The sequence below is a fragment of the Misgurnus anguillicaudatus genome, chromosome 19 (assembly GCF_027580225.2).
Source record: "Misgurnus anguillicaudatus chromosome 19, ASM2758022v2, whole genome shotgun sequence".
Classification (NCBI taxonomy): domain Eukaryota; kingdom Metazoa; phylum Chordata; class Actinopteri; order Cypriniformes; family Cobitidae; genus Misgurnus; species Misgurnus anguillicaudatus.
In genome coordinates, this window is record NC_073355.2 from 9184197 (window position 1) to 9199759 (window position 15563).

Genomic DNA, 15563 nt, shown 5'->3' on the forward strand with positions numbered 1-15563 from the left:
CATGTTAAATGAGTAGTTCCCTTCAAAAATGCTCCCTATTGACTTTACCATAGTAATTTTATTCCTACTATGAAAAGTCAATGGGTCCCATTTTAAGGGTGGAATACTCCTATAATATTAAATACCTATAGAGTAGTATTGCATCCTTCATATAACCAAAGAACCTTTAGTTTGATCAAATTTGTAAAAGACAGATCAGCTGTACCGATTCTTTGGGAATAAATCCAAGCTCCTAGAGATGTACTGCGGGCAGAGTGAATCATGAGCAAACAACACGCACAAAACATTATCCCAAATTTGCTTTGCATACATTTACAAGTATACATTTACTTAAAAACATTACACCATTGTTATCTTGCACTAAAAGAAATATATCTTATATATAGCTTAGACTTAAAGCACATAAAAACTAGGTCTCAAATCAAGTATTGTAATAATTGGGACTAATAAATAAATTTGAAAATCCCTTTTACAATTAGTTACTTGGATTAACCATGACTGACTTTTCATTAAAAAAACCCCATTGTTTTAATGTTCATGTTTATATTGTTTTTTTATGTTTTCACTTAGATGTTGTGACAAAAAAGAAACCAGGACACCACATCTGCATTGATAGAGAGCAGGATGGGGGAAGAATCAGAAGACCCAGAAGATAACATCAACTGATGAGGAGTTTCGTATTGTTCTGTTTCTTTTGTTTAGTAATGAGTGGTTTCATGTGGTTTTGTTAAATTAAAGAAATCCAATACACATTTTAATCATAATTTTACTTCCATGTATTTATAGCTAGGGTGCCTATTTATTAGGGCTGCAGCTATCGATTATTTTTGTAATTGATTAATCTAGCACTGAATCGATCGATTAATCGATGAATCGGATAAAAATTTTGTGTGTTTTTAAACAACCAAAACAAATAACGCATAACGAAAATGACGTGGCTGAAAAATTTTCAACCATTTGGCTTTTATTTCTAAAAAACCCAGAGGAATTTGGCTTCAAAAAATAAGCCTATTTATTTCAATTTTTACCCATTTAGTGTTTATAAGTGCCAGTGCCAACAATTAAGCATTTTCATTTATTAATATGCACAACAGGGTTCATGCTGTAATCGAGCCCTGACATCAAAATAAATATCTGGTTTATGCACATTTCTACACCTGCAGCATTTACCATTAGGCTACTAACAAATAATATATCATAAGTTCTTTACTGTACTGCAGAAGCACAGAACCATACGTCATGACGTGCTCGCATAGACAGCGTGCTCGTGCTGGAACGTTATTCAGCGTTGTCGCCATATTGGTTGGGTCTCCTCACTCCACGCTAGCACCAGAGTCAGAGCAAGCACCTAACATGGGCTTAAGAGAGAAAAAAGTGGTATTAAAACTAATCTTTTTTTACACTTCACTGTAGAATTGTTTTTTAAAAGTTTTTCTTTGTTTATTTGTGAAATGGAGTATAAAAAAATGCTTTTTCAATAAAATCAAATGTTTAAATTCTCAGGCTTAGTTTTTATTATTATTATTCAATTTATGTTGTTAGTTATTTATGACACAACAAAACAAATGGATAATAAAGTATACATTTAACTTAAAATAAAACATAACAATTGCTTTTTTACATTATTTCATGCACGCACACACACACACACACACACACACACACACACACACACACACACACACACACACACACACACACACACACACACACACACACACACACACACACACACACACACACACACACACACACACACACATTGGCAAAAAGTGTCTTAATCATTCTGAAATCCTATATATTTATATATAATATAAATTGCATTTCACGTATTGTAAATATATATTTTTAATTAAAACCTTTTAATAAATTGCTTGATAGTAGCGTGGTTTTAAGGGGGACATTTCACAAGAGTTTTTTAAGATGTCAAATAAATCTTTGGTGTCCCCAGAATATGTAAGTTCTAGCACAAAAATACCCCACAGATAATTTATTATAACATGTTAAAATTGCCACTTTGAAGGTGTGAGCAAAAATGTGCCATTTTTGGGGTGTCCTTTAAAATTTTCATGATATGTCCCCTTTAAACTTTGAAACGGTCCAAAACACGAAAGTAGCAGAATGCCTAGTAAGGCAACACTTGCTCCGCCCACTTTTGGCCTCAGACTGTTAGGCTGGTGCTGTTATCCCCAGACTGTCATGACGTATGGCCTCTTCTCTTAAAACTCTCTTTCTCTCTCAACCGGTATAGTCTTGGTTTTGTAAAAAACTCGTATTATTGACTCCCTAAGACAAATCGCATGATTGTTTCCGTATCTTTTTAAATCACTTGGGAAAAAATTGTGTCTGCTAAATGTAAATGTATGGTTCTGCGTTTCTGCAGTTGGTTACTGTTTTTTATCTAAATGTAAGGGTATAGATGAAAATGACCAAGGATGTTACTGCAGATGGTTAAAATGAGTGGTCCAAGGGCCGATCCCAGCACTTATTTAAAGGCGGAGTCCATGATGTTTGAAAGCCAATGTTGATATTTGAAATCACCTAAACAAACACGCCCCTACCCCAATAGAATCTGGACCTTCTGTTGATAGACCCGCCCCACACATACGCAACCCGGCATTTGATTTGATTTGATTGGCTATAAGTGTGTTTTGGTAGTCGGCCCGTCTCCTTTTCCAACGCGTTTTTCAAACATCGTGGACTCCGCCTTTAAATGCACTTGTGTGGCCTCGGTTCCCTGGCATTGAAAATAATTTGATGCATAAATTAGCATTTTGTATTAGAAATGTATGTTCATTTTGAGAAACTTTTGTTGTTTAACAGTAAGTGTTGTATAAATGCAGTTTCATTCTTAAGTCTTTGTGTTGTTAACTGCAGTGACCACATAAAATACGCACCCGTCATTGGTTTTGCTAATTTTATTATTCTCATGTGTTTGAATGGCACTGAATCAAGGCAATAGTGCATCATGAACACAGAGCAAGGGGATGGTACATTCATTCCTGTTATTTATAGCAGGACGAACAAATCCTTGGTCTATGCATGCATGATCTGTAGCATGCATGCCAGCAACAGGATATTAACCTGACCAAATTACAAAAACAGCCTTGGTAAAATCAAAACAAAGAAACCCACGAAACAGTAGCTGAACAGATCTTATCAATGCAAACATCAAACACATACAGAAATAATCCAGTTTTGTTCAAAGAGACAATTTCAAAATCTCATTTTGAACACAAAATGCTTGTTCCTAAAAAAATTATGAAAAGAAAGAAAACACATAATTGTAGATTGAGAGAAAGATTGAGTGGTCATTTGTTTGGTCCATTAAATAAGCTCCTCTTTGGATGCCTTAATTCAAACAAACTAATATGCAAGTTAAGAAAAGCAGAGGAAATGATGAATAGTATTAAAAAACGTTCATGAACCGTACGACCACCAATTTAAAAAATCCTCCCCGAGACATCAGAGCTGCTGACAAACATTGAAATACTTAAGATACATCCTGTATTCTTTCAAAGTACATTCGGCAATGTGTTCCTTTGATGCTCCAAGAACGGCAGTGCTGGCCATTTAATATACATTCACATGCACAGAGACTAATACAAACAACTTATTTAAATGCACTTGTGTGGCCTCGGTTCTCTTACATTGAAAATAATTTGATGCAAAAATTAAATGGAAAAAAATCCATGCATCGGAAAGTCCTCTAGTAAGAAAATAAGGATAAGATCACACTGTAAAAAGTGATTTAATGCTTAAACTTTTTAAACAATGAAGTTGAGCTTTTTTATTAGAAATGCATGTTAATTTGTGAAATTTAAGAAAGTTATTTTTATTGTTAGTTGTGAAAATGATGACAAATCTGTTAGTCAAAACAACAAATTAAAAGTATTTTCACATGTTTCAGTTGTTTCAATTTTCCTTACATTTACATTTAACAGACACTTTACATTTTACATGTATGCATTTGGCGGACGCTTTTTTTGAAAACAACTTAAGAGTGAATTACAATACATTTTAACAGTATGTGTGTTCCCTGCACTCTAAAAAGTGAAGTTTAAACAAAGAAAGTAAATTCAACCTGCTATTTTAAGTTTTGACCTGTGATAAGTTGACATAACTTAAAACATTAAGTTAAACAATTTAAACTTGTTTTTATTAGTTAAAGTAACATCAAAATATATGTTGATTTGACAAAAATGCTGCATTTTTTTCAGTGCAAGATCAAACCCATGACCTCTTGAACAGCTAATGCAATGCTCAGGAACACTTTTATTAGCAACTCACAATGCATCAGAGGTCCATTTTCTCAGTATGTTTTTTTCTGGGAAACAAGATTTTGGCATTGCTCATATTCAATGGGGTTTATACAGAGACACAGGTGGCCCACTCATAATATGTATCCCATCATTGTGCTCTTTTGTTCACTCTATTTCAATCTTTTTTTCTACTACAAATGTACTTTTTCCTTCTACACAATTCGGTATTCGTGTGTAATGTGTTTTGCTCGTCATGTCAAAACATGTGTGCAGTGCGTCATGTGTTGCTCATCATGTCAAAATATGTATACGGAGTGTCATGTGTTTTGCTCGTCATGTCAAAATATGTGTGCGGTGTGTCACGTGTGTGGCTCGTCAAAAAATGTGTTCGGAGTGTCATGTGTGTTGATTGTCATGTCAAAATGTATGTTTGTAGTGTCATGTGGCTCATTATGTCAAAATATGTGTTCGATGCGTCACGTGTGTGGCTTGTCATGTCAAAATATGTGTTCGGTGTGTCGTGTGTGTTGCTTGTCATGTCAAAATATGTGTTCGATGCTTCACGTGTGTGGCTCGTCATGTCAAAATATGTTTGGAGTGTCATGTGTGTTGCTCGTCATGTCAAAATATGTGTTTGTAGTGTCATGTGTGTTGCTCGTCATGTCAAAATATGTTTGGAGTGTCATGTGTGTGGCTCATAATGTCAAAATATGTGTTTGTAGTGTCATGTGTGTTGCTCGTCATGTCAAAATATGTTTGTAGTGTCATGTGGCTCATTATGTCAAAATATGTGTTCGATGCGTCACGTGTGTGGCTTGTCATGTCAAAATATGTGTTCGGTGTGTCGTGTGTGTTGCTTGTCATGTCAAAATATGTGTTCGATGCTTCACGTGTGTGGCTCGTCATGTCAAAATATGTTTGGAGTGTCATGTGTGTTGCTCGTCATGTCAAAATATGTGTTTGTAGTGTCATGTGTGTTGCTCGTCATGTCAAAATATGTTTGGAGTGTCATGTGTGTGGCTCATAATGTCAAAATATGTGTTTGTAGTGTCATGTGTGTTGCTCGTCATGTCAAAATATGTTTGTAGTGTCATGTGGCTCATTATGTCAAAATATGTGTTCGATGCGTCACGTGTGTGGCTTGTCATGTCAAAATATGTGTTTGGAGTGTCATGTGTGTTGCTTGTCATGTCAAAATATGTTTTCGATGCGTCACGTGTGTGGCTTGTCATGTCAAAATATGTTTGGAGTGTCATGTGTGTTGCTCGTCATGTCAAAATATGTGTTTGTAGTGTCATGTGTGTTGCTCGTCATGTCAAAATATGTTTGTAGTGTCATGTGGCTCATTATGTCAAAATATGTGTTCGATGCGTCACGTGTGTGGCTTGTCATGTCAAAATATGTGTTCGATGCTTCACGTGTGTGGCTCGTCATGTCAAAATATGTTTGGAGTGTCATGTGTGTTGCTTGTCATGTCAAAATATGTTTTTGTAGTGTCATGTGTGTTGCTCGTCATGTCAAAATATGTGTTCGATGCGTTGTGTGTTGCTCGTCATGTCAAAATATGTGTTCGGAGCATCATGTGTGTGGCTTGTCATGTCAAAATATGTATTCGATGTGTCAGGTGCGTTGCTCATCATGTCAAAATATGTGTTTGGAGTGTCATGTGTGTTGCTCATCATGTCAAAATATGTGTTTGGAGTGTCATGTGTGTTGCTCGTCATGTCAAAATATGTTTGTAGTGTCATGTGTGTGCCTCGTAATGTCAAAATATGTGTTCGATGCGTCACGTGTGTGGCTTGTCATGTCAAAATATGTGTTCGGTCTGTCGTGTGTGTTGCTCGTCATGTCAAAATATGTGTTCGATGCTTCACGTGTGTGGCTCGTAATGTCAAAATATGTTTTTGTAGTGTCATGTGTGTTGCTCGTCATGTCAAAATATGTTTGGTGTATCATATGTGCAGCTCATCATGTCAACATATGTTCGGTGTGTCATGTGTGTGACCCATCATGTTAAAATATGTGTTTGGGGTGTCATGTCTGTGACTTGTCATGACAAAATATGTTTGTAGTGTCATGTGTGTGGCTCGTAATGTCAAAATATGTGTTCGATGCGTCACGTGTGTGTTGCTCGTCATGTCAAAATATGTGTTCGATGCTTCACGTGTGTTCCTCGTCATGTCAAAATATGTTTGTAGTGTCATGTGTGTGGCTCGTAATGTCAAAATATGTGTTCAATGCGTGTGTGGCTTGTCATGTCAAAATATGTGTTTGGAGTGTCATGTGTGTTGCTCGTCATGTCAAAATATGTATTCGATGTGTCATGTGTTGCTTGTCATGTCAAAATATGTGTTTGGAGTGTCATGTGTGTTGCTCGTCATGTCAAAATATGTTTGTAGTGTCATGTGTGTGGCTCGTAATGTAAAAATATGTGTTCGATGCGTCACGTGTGTGGCTTGTCATGTCAAAATATGTGTTCGGTGTGTCGTGTGTGTTGCTCGTCATGTCAAAATATGTTTGTAGTGTCATGTGTGTGGCTCGTAATGTCAAAATATGTGTTCGATGCTTCACGTGTGTTGCTCGTCATGTCAAAATATGTTTGTAGTGTCATGTGTGTTGCTCGTCATGTCAAAATATGTGTTTGTAGTGTCATGTGTGTTGCTCGTCATGTCAAAATATGTGTTCGATGCTTCACGTGTGTTGCTCGTCATGTCAAAATATGTTTGTAGTGTCATGTGTGTGGCTCGTAATGTCAAAATATGTGTTCGATGCGTCACGTGTGTGGCTTGTCATGTCAAAATATGTGTTCAAAATATGTGTTCCGTGTGTCGTGTGTGTTGCTCGTCATGTCAAAATATGTGTTCGATGCTTCATGTGTGTTGCTCGTCATGTCAAAATATGTGTTTGTAGTGTCATGTGTGTTGCTCATCATGTCAAAATATGTTTGGAGTGTCATGTGTGTTGCTTGTCATGTCAAAATATGTTTTCGATGCGTCACGTGTGTGGATTGTCATGTCAAAATATGTGTTCGATGCTTCACGTGTGTGGCTCGTCATGTCAAAATATGTTTGTAGTGTCATGTGTGTGGCTCGTAATGTCAAAATATGTGTTCGATGCGTCACGTGTGTGGCTTGTCATGTCAAAATATGTGTTCGGTGTGTCGTGTGTGTTGCTCGTCATGTCAAAATATGTGTTTTTTGCTTCATGTGTGTTGCTCGTCATGTCAAAATATGTGTTTGTAGTGTCATGTGTGTTGCTCGTCATGTCAAAATATGTTTGTAGTGTCATGTGTGTGGCTCGTAATGTCAAAATATGTGTTCAATGCGTGTGTGTGGCTCGTCATGTCAAAATATCTATTCGGAGTGTCATGTGTATTGCTCGTCATGTCAAAATATGTGTTCGATTCTTCATGTGTGTTGCTCGTCATGTCAAAATATGTGTTCGATTCTTCATGTGTGTTGCTCGTCATGTCAAAATATGTGTTCGATGCTTCACGTGTGTTGCTCGTCATGTCAAAATATGTGTTCGGTGTGTCATGTGTGTGGCTCGTAATGTCAAAATATGTGTTTGTAGTGTCATGTGCGTGGCTCGTAATGTCAAAATTTATGTTTGTAGTGTCATGTGTGTTGCTCCTCATGTCAAAATATGTGTTTGTATTGTGTGTTGCTCGTCATGTCAAAATATGTGTTCGATGCTTCATGTGTGTTGCTCGTCATGTCAAAGTATGTGTTTGTATTGTGTGTTGCTCGTCATGTCAAAATATGTTTGTTGTATCATATGTGCAGCTCATCATGTCAACATATGTGTTTGTAGTGTCATGTGTGTGGCTCGTAATGTCAAAATATGTGTTTGTAGTGTCATGTGTGTGGCTCGTCATGTCAAAATATGTGTTTGTAGTGTCATGTGTGTTGCTCGTCATGTCAAAATATGTGTTTGTAGTGTCATGTGTGTGGCTCGTCATGTCAAAATATGTTCGGAGTGTCATGTGTGTGGCTTGTCATGTCAAAATATGTGTTCGAAGTGTCACGTGTGTTGCTCGTCATGTCAAAATATGTGTTTGTATTGTGTGTTGCTCGTCATGTCAAAATATGTGTTTGGAGTGTCATGTGTGTTGCTCGTCATGTCAAAATATGTTTGTAGTGTCATGTGTGTGGCTCGTAATGTCAAAATATGTGTTTGATGCGTCACGTGTGTTGCTCGTCATGTCAAAATATGTGTTCGGAGTGTCATGTGTGTTGCTTGTCATGTCTAAATTTATGTTTGTAGTGTCATGTGTGTTTCTCCTCATGTCAAAATATGTATTCGATGTGTCGTGTGTTGCTCGTCATGTCAAAGTATGTGTTCGATGTGTCATGTGTTGCTCGTCATGTCAAAGTATGTGTTCGGAGCATCATGTGTGTGGCTCGTCATGTCAAAATATGTGTTTGTAGTGTCATGTGTGTGGCTCGTCATGTCAATATGTGTTTGTAGTGTCATGTGTGTGGCTCGTCATGTCAAAATATGTTTGTAGTGTCATGTGTGTGGCTCGTAATGTCAAAATATGTGTTTGATGCGTCATGTGTGTGGCTTGTCATGTCAAAATATGTGTTCGGTGTGTCATGTGTGTTGCTCGTCATGTCAAAATATGTTTGTACTGTCATGTGTGTGGCTCGTAATGTCAAAATATGTGTTCGATGCTTCATGTGTGTGGCTCGTAATGTCAAAATATGTGTTTGTAGTGTCATGTGTGTTGCTCGTCATGTCAAAATATGTTTGTAGTGTCATGTGTGTGGCTCGTAATGTCAAAATATGTGTTCGATGCGTCACGTGTGTGGCTTGTCATGTCAAAATATGTGTTCGGTGTGTCATGTGTGTGGCTCGTAATGTCAAAATATGTGTTTGTAGTGTCATGTGCGTGGCTCGTAATGTCAAAATATGTGTTCGAAGCGTCACGTGTGTTGCTCGTCATGTCAAAATATGTGTTTGTATTGTGTGTTGCTCGTCATGTCAAAATATGTGTTCGATGCTTCATGTGTGTTGCTTGTCATGTCAAAGTATGTGTTTGGAGTGTCATGTGTGTGGCTCGTCATGTCAAAATATGTGTTTGTAGTGTCATGTGTGTGGCTCGTCATGTCAAAATATGTGTTTGTAGTGTCATGTGTGTGGCTCGTCATGTCAATATGTGTTTGTAGTGTCATGTGTGTGGCTCGTCATGTCAAAATATGTTTGTAGTGTCATGTGTGTGGCTCGTAATGTCAAAATATGTGTTTGATGCGTCATGTGTGTGGCTTGTCATGTCAAAATATGTGTTCGGTGTGTCATGTGTGTTGCTCGTCATGTCAAAATATGTTTGTACTGTCATGTGTGTGGCTCGTAATGTCAAAATATGTGTGCGGTGCGTCACGTGTGTGGCTCGTCATGTCAAAATATGTGTTCGGTGTGTCATGTGTGTGGCTCGTAATGTCAAAATATGTGTTCGATGCGTCACGTGTGTGGCTTGTCATGTCAAAATATGTGTTCGGTGTGTCATGTGTGTGGCTCGTAATGTCAAAATATGTGTTCGATGCGTCACGTGTGTGGCTTGTCATGTCAAAATATGTGTTTGGAGTGTCATGTGTGTGGCTCGTAATGTCAAAATATGTGTTTGGAGTGTCATGTGTGTTGCTCGTCATGTCAAAATATGTTTGTAGTGTCATGTGTGTGGCTCGTAATGTCAAAATATGTGTTCGAAGCGTCACGTGTGTTGCTCATCATGTCAAAATATGTGTTTGGAGTGTCATGTGTGTGGCTCGTAATGTCAAAATATGTGTTTGTAGTGTCATGTGTGTGGCTCGTCATGTCAAAATATGTGTTTGTAGTGTCATGTGTGTGGCTCGTAATGTCAAAATATGTGTTCGATGCGTGTGTGGCTCGTCATGTCAAAATATGTGTTTGTTGGTTCATGTGTGTGGCTCGTCATGTCAAAATATGTTCGGAGTGTCATGTGTGTGGCTCGTCATGTCAAAATATGTGTTTGTAGTGTCATGTGTGTTGCTCGTCATGTCAAAATATGTGTTTGTAGTGTCATGTGTGTGGCTCGTCATGTCAAAATATGTGTTTGTAGTGTCATGTGTGTGGCTCTTCATGTCAAAATATGTGTTCGATGCTTCACGTGTGTTGCTCGTCATGTCAAAGTATGTGTTCGGAGCATCATGTGTGTGGCTCGTCATGTCAAAATATGTTCGGAGTGTCATGTGTGTGGCTCGTCATGTCAAAATATGTGTTCGGTATGTCATGTGTGTTGCTCGTCATGTCAAAATATGTGTTCGATGCTTCACGTGTGTTGCTCGTCATGTCAAAATATGTGTTTGTAGTGTCATGTGTGTGGCTCGTAATGTCAAAATATGTGTTCGGACTGTCAGGTGCGTTGCTCATCATGTCAAAATATGTGTTTGGAGTGTCATGTGTGTTGCTCGTCATGTCAAAATATGTGTTTGGAGTGTCATGTGTGTTGCTCGTCATGTCAAAATATGTTTGTAGTGTCATGTGTGTGGCTCGTAATGTCAAAATATGTGTTCGAAGCTTCACGTGTGTGGCTCGTCATGTCAAAATATGTATTCAATGTGTCGTGTGTTGCTCGTCATGTCAAAATATGTTTGTACTGTCATGTGTGTTGCTCGTCATGTCAAAGTATGTGTTCGGAGCATCATGTGTGTGGCTTGTCATGTCAAAATATGTATTCGATGTGTCGTGTGTTGCTCGTCATGTCAAAATATGTGTTCGGAGTGTCATGTGTGTGGCTCGTAATGTCAAAATATGTGTTCGATGCTTCATGTGTGTGGCTCGTAATGTCAAAATATGTGTTTGTAGTGTCATGTGTGTTGCTCGTCATGTCAAAATATGTTTGTAGTGTCATGTGTGTGGCTCGTAATGTCAAAATATGTGTTCGATGCGTCACGTGTGTGGCTTGTCATGTCAAAATATGTGTTCGGTGTGTCATGTGTGTTGCTCGTCATGTCAAAATATGTGTTCGATGCGTCACGTGTGTGGCTTGTCATGTCAAAATATGTGTTTGGAGTGTCATGTGTGTTGCTCGTCATGTCAAAATATGTGTTCGATGCTTCACGTGTGTGGCTCGTAATGTCAAAATATGTTTTTGTAGTGTCATGTGTGTGGCTCGTCATGTCAAAATATGTTCGGAGTGTCATGTGTGTTGCTCGTCATGTCAAAATATGTGTTTGTAGTGTCATGTGTGTTGCTCGTCATGTCAAAATATGTGTTTGTAGTGTCATGTGTGTGGCTCGTCATGTCAAAATATGTGTTTGTAGTGTCATGTGTGTTGCTCCTCATGTCAAAATATGTGTTCGATGCGTTGTGTGTGGCTCGTCATGTCAAAGTATGTGTTCGGAGCATCATGTGTGTGGCTCGTCATGTCAAAATATGTATTCGATGTGTCGTGTGTTGCTCGTCATGTCAAAATATGTTTTTGTAGTGTCATGTGTGTTGCTCCTCATGTCAAAATATGTATTCGATGCGTTGTGTGTTGCTCGTCATGTCAAAATATGTTTTTGTAGTGTCATGTGTGTGGCTCGTCATGTCAAAATATGTGTTCGGACTGTCAGGTGCGTTGCTCATCATGTCAAAATATGTGTTCGGTGTGTCATGTGTGTGGCTCGTCATGTCAAAATATGTGTTTGTAGTGTCATGTGTGTGGCTCGTAATGTCAAAATATGTGTTCGGTGTGTCATGTGTGTTGCTCGTCATGTCAAAATATGTGTTTGGAGTGTCATGTGTGTTGCTCATCATGTCAAAATATGTGTTTGGAGTGTCATGTGTGTTGCTCATCATGTCAAAATATGTGTTTGGAGTGTCATGTGTGTGCCTCGTAATGTCAAAATATGTGTTCGATGCGTCACGTGTGTGGCTTGTCATGTCAAAATATGTGTTCGGTCTGTCGTGTGTGTTGCTTGTCATGTCAAAATCTGTTTTCGATGCGTCACGTGTGTGGCTCGTCATGTCAAAATATGTGTTTGTAGTGTCATGTGTGTTCCTCGTCATGTCAAAATATGTTTGTAGTGTCATGTGTGTGGCTCGTAATGTCAAAATATGTGTTCGATGCGTCACGTGTGTGGCTTGTCATGTCAAAATATGTGTTCGATGCGTCACGTGTGTGGCTTGTCATGTCAAAATATGTGTTTGTAGTGTCATGTGTGTTGCTCGTCATGTCAAAATATGTGCTCGATGCTTCACGTGTGTGGCTCGTCATGTCAAAATATGTGTTTGTAGTGTCATGTGTGTGGCTCGTAATGTCAAAATATGTGTTTGGAGTGTCATGTGTGTTGCTCATCATGTCAAAATATGTGTTTGGAGTGTCATGTGTGTTGCTGGTCATGTCAAAATATGTGTCCGGTGCATCATGGGAACCTATGTGCATCATGTGTCATGTTAAAATTCGTGCCTGGGTTTATGATAAAAGAGACGCTCACATCAAACACGCGCAAGACACAAACTTAACACTAAATTCTGATAATCTGGCAAACGCGAGCGTCTCTTTTATCATAAACCCCTTTGAAGCGTCTGGAGCAGGCATGTATTTTGACATGGCGCGTTATGCACATGAGTTGACATGTATGTAGCCCGTCATGTGTGTGGCTCATGTCATGTTGTGAAAAGCTTCACATCGTGCGCCCTCGAAAAAGAAATCACCAGCCACCTGTTCAGAATACATCGGTTTCTTCTTTAAATGTATTATTTTTTTAAATAATAGATCAGGTCAGTAGACAGCAAAGCAAAGGGAGAAAGACAGGAACATGACACTGGCCAGACGCGATCAACTGTACCAAGCTATGTCTGAACAAAAATCTTTGATTATTAATAATGATGTATGTCGGTTCAAATTAAAGGTGGGGATCACATAGAGAATGATTGCTGTAGTAAAGTCCTTTGAGCATTGTTTGGGATGACTTATATAATGTAAAAAAATCTACGAACATAGATTTTACAATTATTAATCTAAAGACACCTTGGGAGAAAAATGCTTAAAGGGACAGTTCATCCAAAAATGAAAATTCTGTCATTATTTCCTCATCCCTCATGTTGTACGAGTTTCTTTCTTCTGTTGAACTGAAAAGAAAATATTTTGATAAATAAGGATAAGATGATACACAGATGACAAAATTTTCATTTTCGGGTGAACTATCCGTTTAATTGTAAAGTAATTTCACAAAAAATAAAAAGGTTCACAACAGACAATTTCTGTATGCAAAACATATAATAGTTAGTTGAAATGTGAAATCATGTGCTCACAACAATTTCAGTACTGACTATGTAACATTCAGTTTGACTTTGGTGAGTGATGAGTGAAGGCAACTATAAAAGCCAGATCACTTTTTACAGTGTAGATTCAGTTCACATGTGTCACGTTCCTCGGTTGCTTTCCAACATTTCCACTTGCTGTTGTTTTCTACATCCGTCCAATCCGTCACGGTCCACCTCTCTCAGTCGTGCACACGCACACACAGCTTATATTTAACCTCCACAATGGGATTTTTGTGGTGATTGTATTCATAAATGAGTGCTGTCCTGTGTGTCAAATCTGTGTGCCTCCGCTGGGCCTGCGCTTGGCTTGCGACCACTGGCCTGGTTAGGCACCGCTGACAGTAAATCTGGTCTGATCAGATACCTGCAGGAATAACCAAAAAATTATGAACGTTTCTATTCGTAATTATGACTCTGTGGTGGCATTCATGTGCACTCGACTCATAAATACAATTTGTCAGACAGGACTTGAATGCACCATTGTTGCACTTTGTAAATTGTGATCACGTTAAATGTCATTCAGATCATGTCTTTCGGGGCGAATCTTGGCTTAAGATTGAACTCAAAAATCTGATGTTACTAATGTTATAATACTCACACGACATCATGAAGTTCAAGGCGTGTGTCAGGGGAGGGATTGATGAGGATATAGGAGAGTCTGTTGCCCTGATCTGTCATACCATCTGATAGCAGACAACAAAAAACAAGACACAAGACTATGAATCACAAACGGTAACAAAATATATACAAAGAGTGTATACATAAACAGGAACATGGGCTTTTATACAGCAATGGGTTTTTGTAATTTTGGGTCAGAGGTCAATCTACTGCCTGACCTTAACTCTCTCTTTCACACGTATAAAGTTTGAAATATAAATGATTATTTACAAAAACCAATCGCTTCCCCTCACAAGACATTTAATTACCTATATGGATTAGTTTTTATTGGATGGATGCACTTTTTGATGCTTTAAAAATGGGGCACAATAGAATGACGGATTATAAAGCTGAAAAGAGTCAGGATATTATTTAACATAACTCTGACTGTGTTTGGCTGAAAGACAAAGGTCATATACCAACCCAGTCTCAAGGCAAGTTGCGGTATAGTTATGAAATGTTAGATTTATTTAATCGGGTTCTTGGACACAATTTTCCGTTTTTTTTTTCGTATCATTGAGCACGGTGGTCTTTTTCATGTCACTCAGCATGAATTTCTATTAATAGTTTTCGTGTCCCGACTCCCTAGCACGACTTTCTTTTTCGTGTCATTATATGTATTGTTTACTATTGTTGCTTGGGGTTAGTGTTAGAACGACTTTCTGTCAGACATCTTTAACGCAAACCTCAACTCTAACCAAAATTCCAAGCGAAATTGTTTAAAAATCAGAGAAAAACATGTAGAAACCAATACATAACATTACGTCCTAACCCAAATCTAGCCCCAACCCCAAGTGACAATGATTTTAAAATAGAAAATAAAAAACGATACAAAAATGACGCAAAAAAGAAAGACGTGCTATGGACATGAAAATCTATTTATAGAAATTTGTGCTGAGTGACATGAAACAGACATTTGCACGCAATGACACGAAAAAAACGGAAAAGCAATCCAAAAACATAATTAAGTAAATAAAATATTAAGTGACTATACCACGACATTGAGCACAAATGTCTTTTTCATGTCACTCAGCACAAATTTCTAGAAATAGTTTTTCATGTCCCTAGCACAGCTTTGTTTTTCATGTCATTATATGTATTGTTTTCTCACCCCCCCCCATTTTTCCCATTGTCGCTTGGGTTTGGGGTTAGAATGACTTTGTTACATTTTTAGACACCCTTAACCCCAACTCTAACCCCAAACCCAAGCGAAAATATTAAAAAAATCTGAGGAAAAACATGTAGAAACCAATACATGAAATTACATCCAAACCCCAAATGTAACCCCAACCCCAAATGAAAATAGTTCAAAAATCGGAAGAAAAACATGAAACTAATATACATAAAATTACATCCTAACCCAAACCC

The 15563-nt window shown here is 38.0% G+C and overlaps 1 protein-coding gene across 2 annotated transcripts in view; it reads right to left on the reverse strand.

The window, feature by feature from the left end:
* Positions 1–13501: 13501 nt before the first annotated feature.
* Positions 13502–15563, reverse strand: part of kcnt2b (potassium sodium-activated channel subfamily T member 2b) — a 140258-nt gene continuing 138196 nt past the window's right edge. For both annotated transcript variants that reach the window (XM_055186398.2, XM_055186402.2), the window contains 2 exons: positions 14137–14221; positions 13502–13902 (listed from right to left, as the gene is read on the reverse strand). In XM_055186398.2, coding sequence (XP_055042373.2) covers positions 13785–13902; positions 14137–14221 — 203 coding nt within the window. In that variant the 3' untranslated portion in view covers positions 13502–13784. The remainder of the gene's footprint in view (positions 13903–14136; positions 14222–15563) is intronic.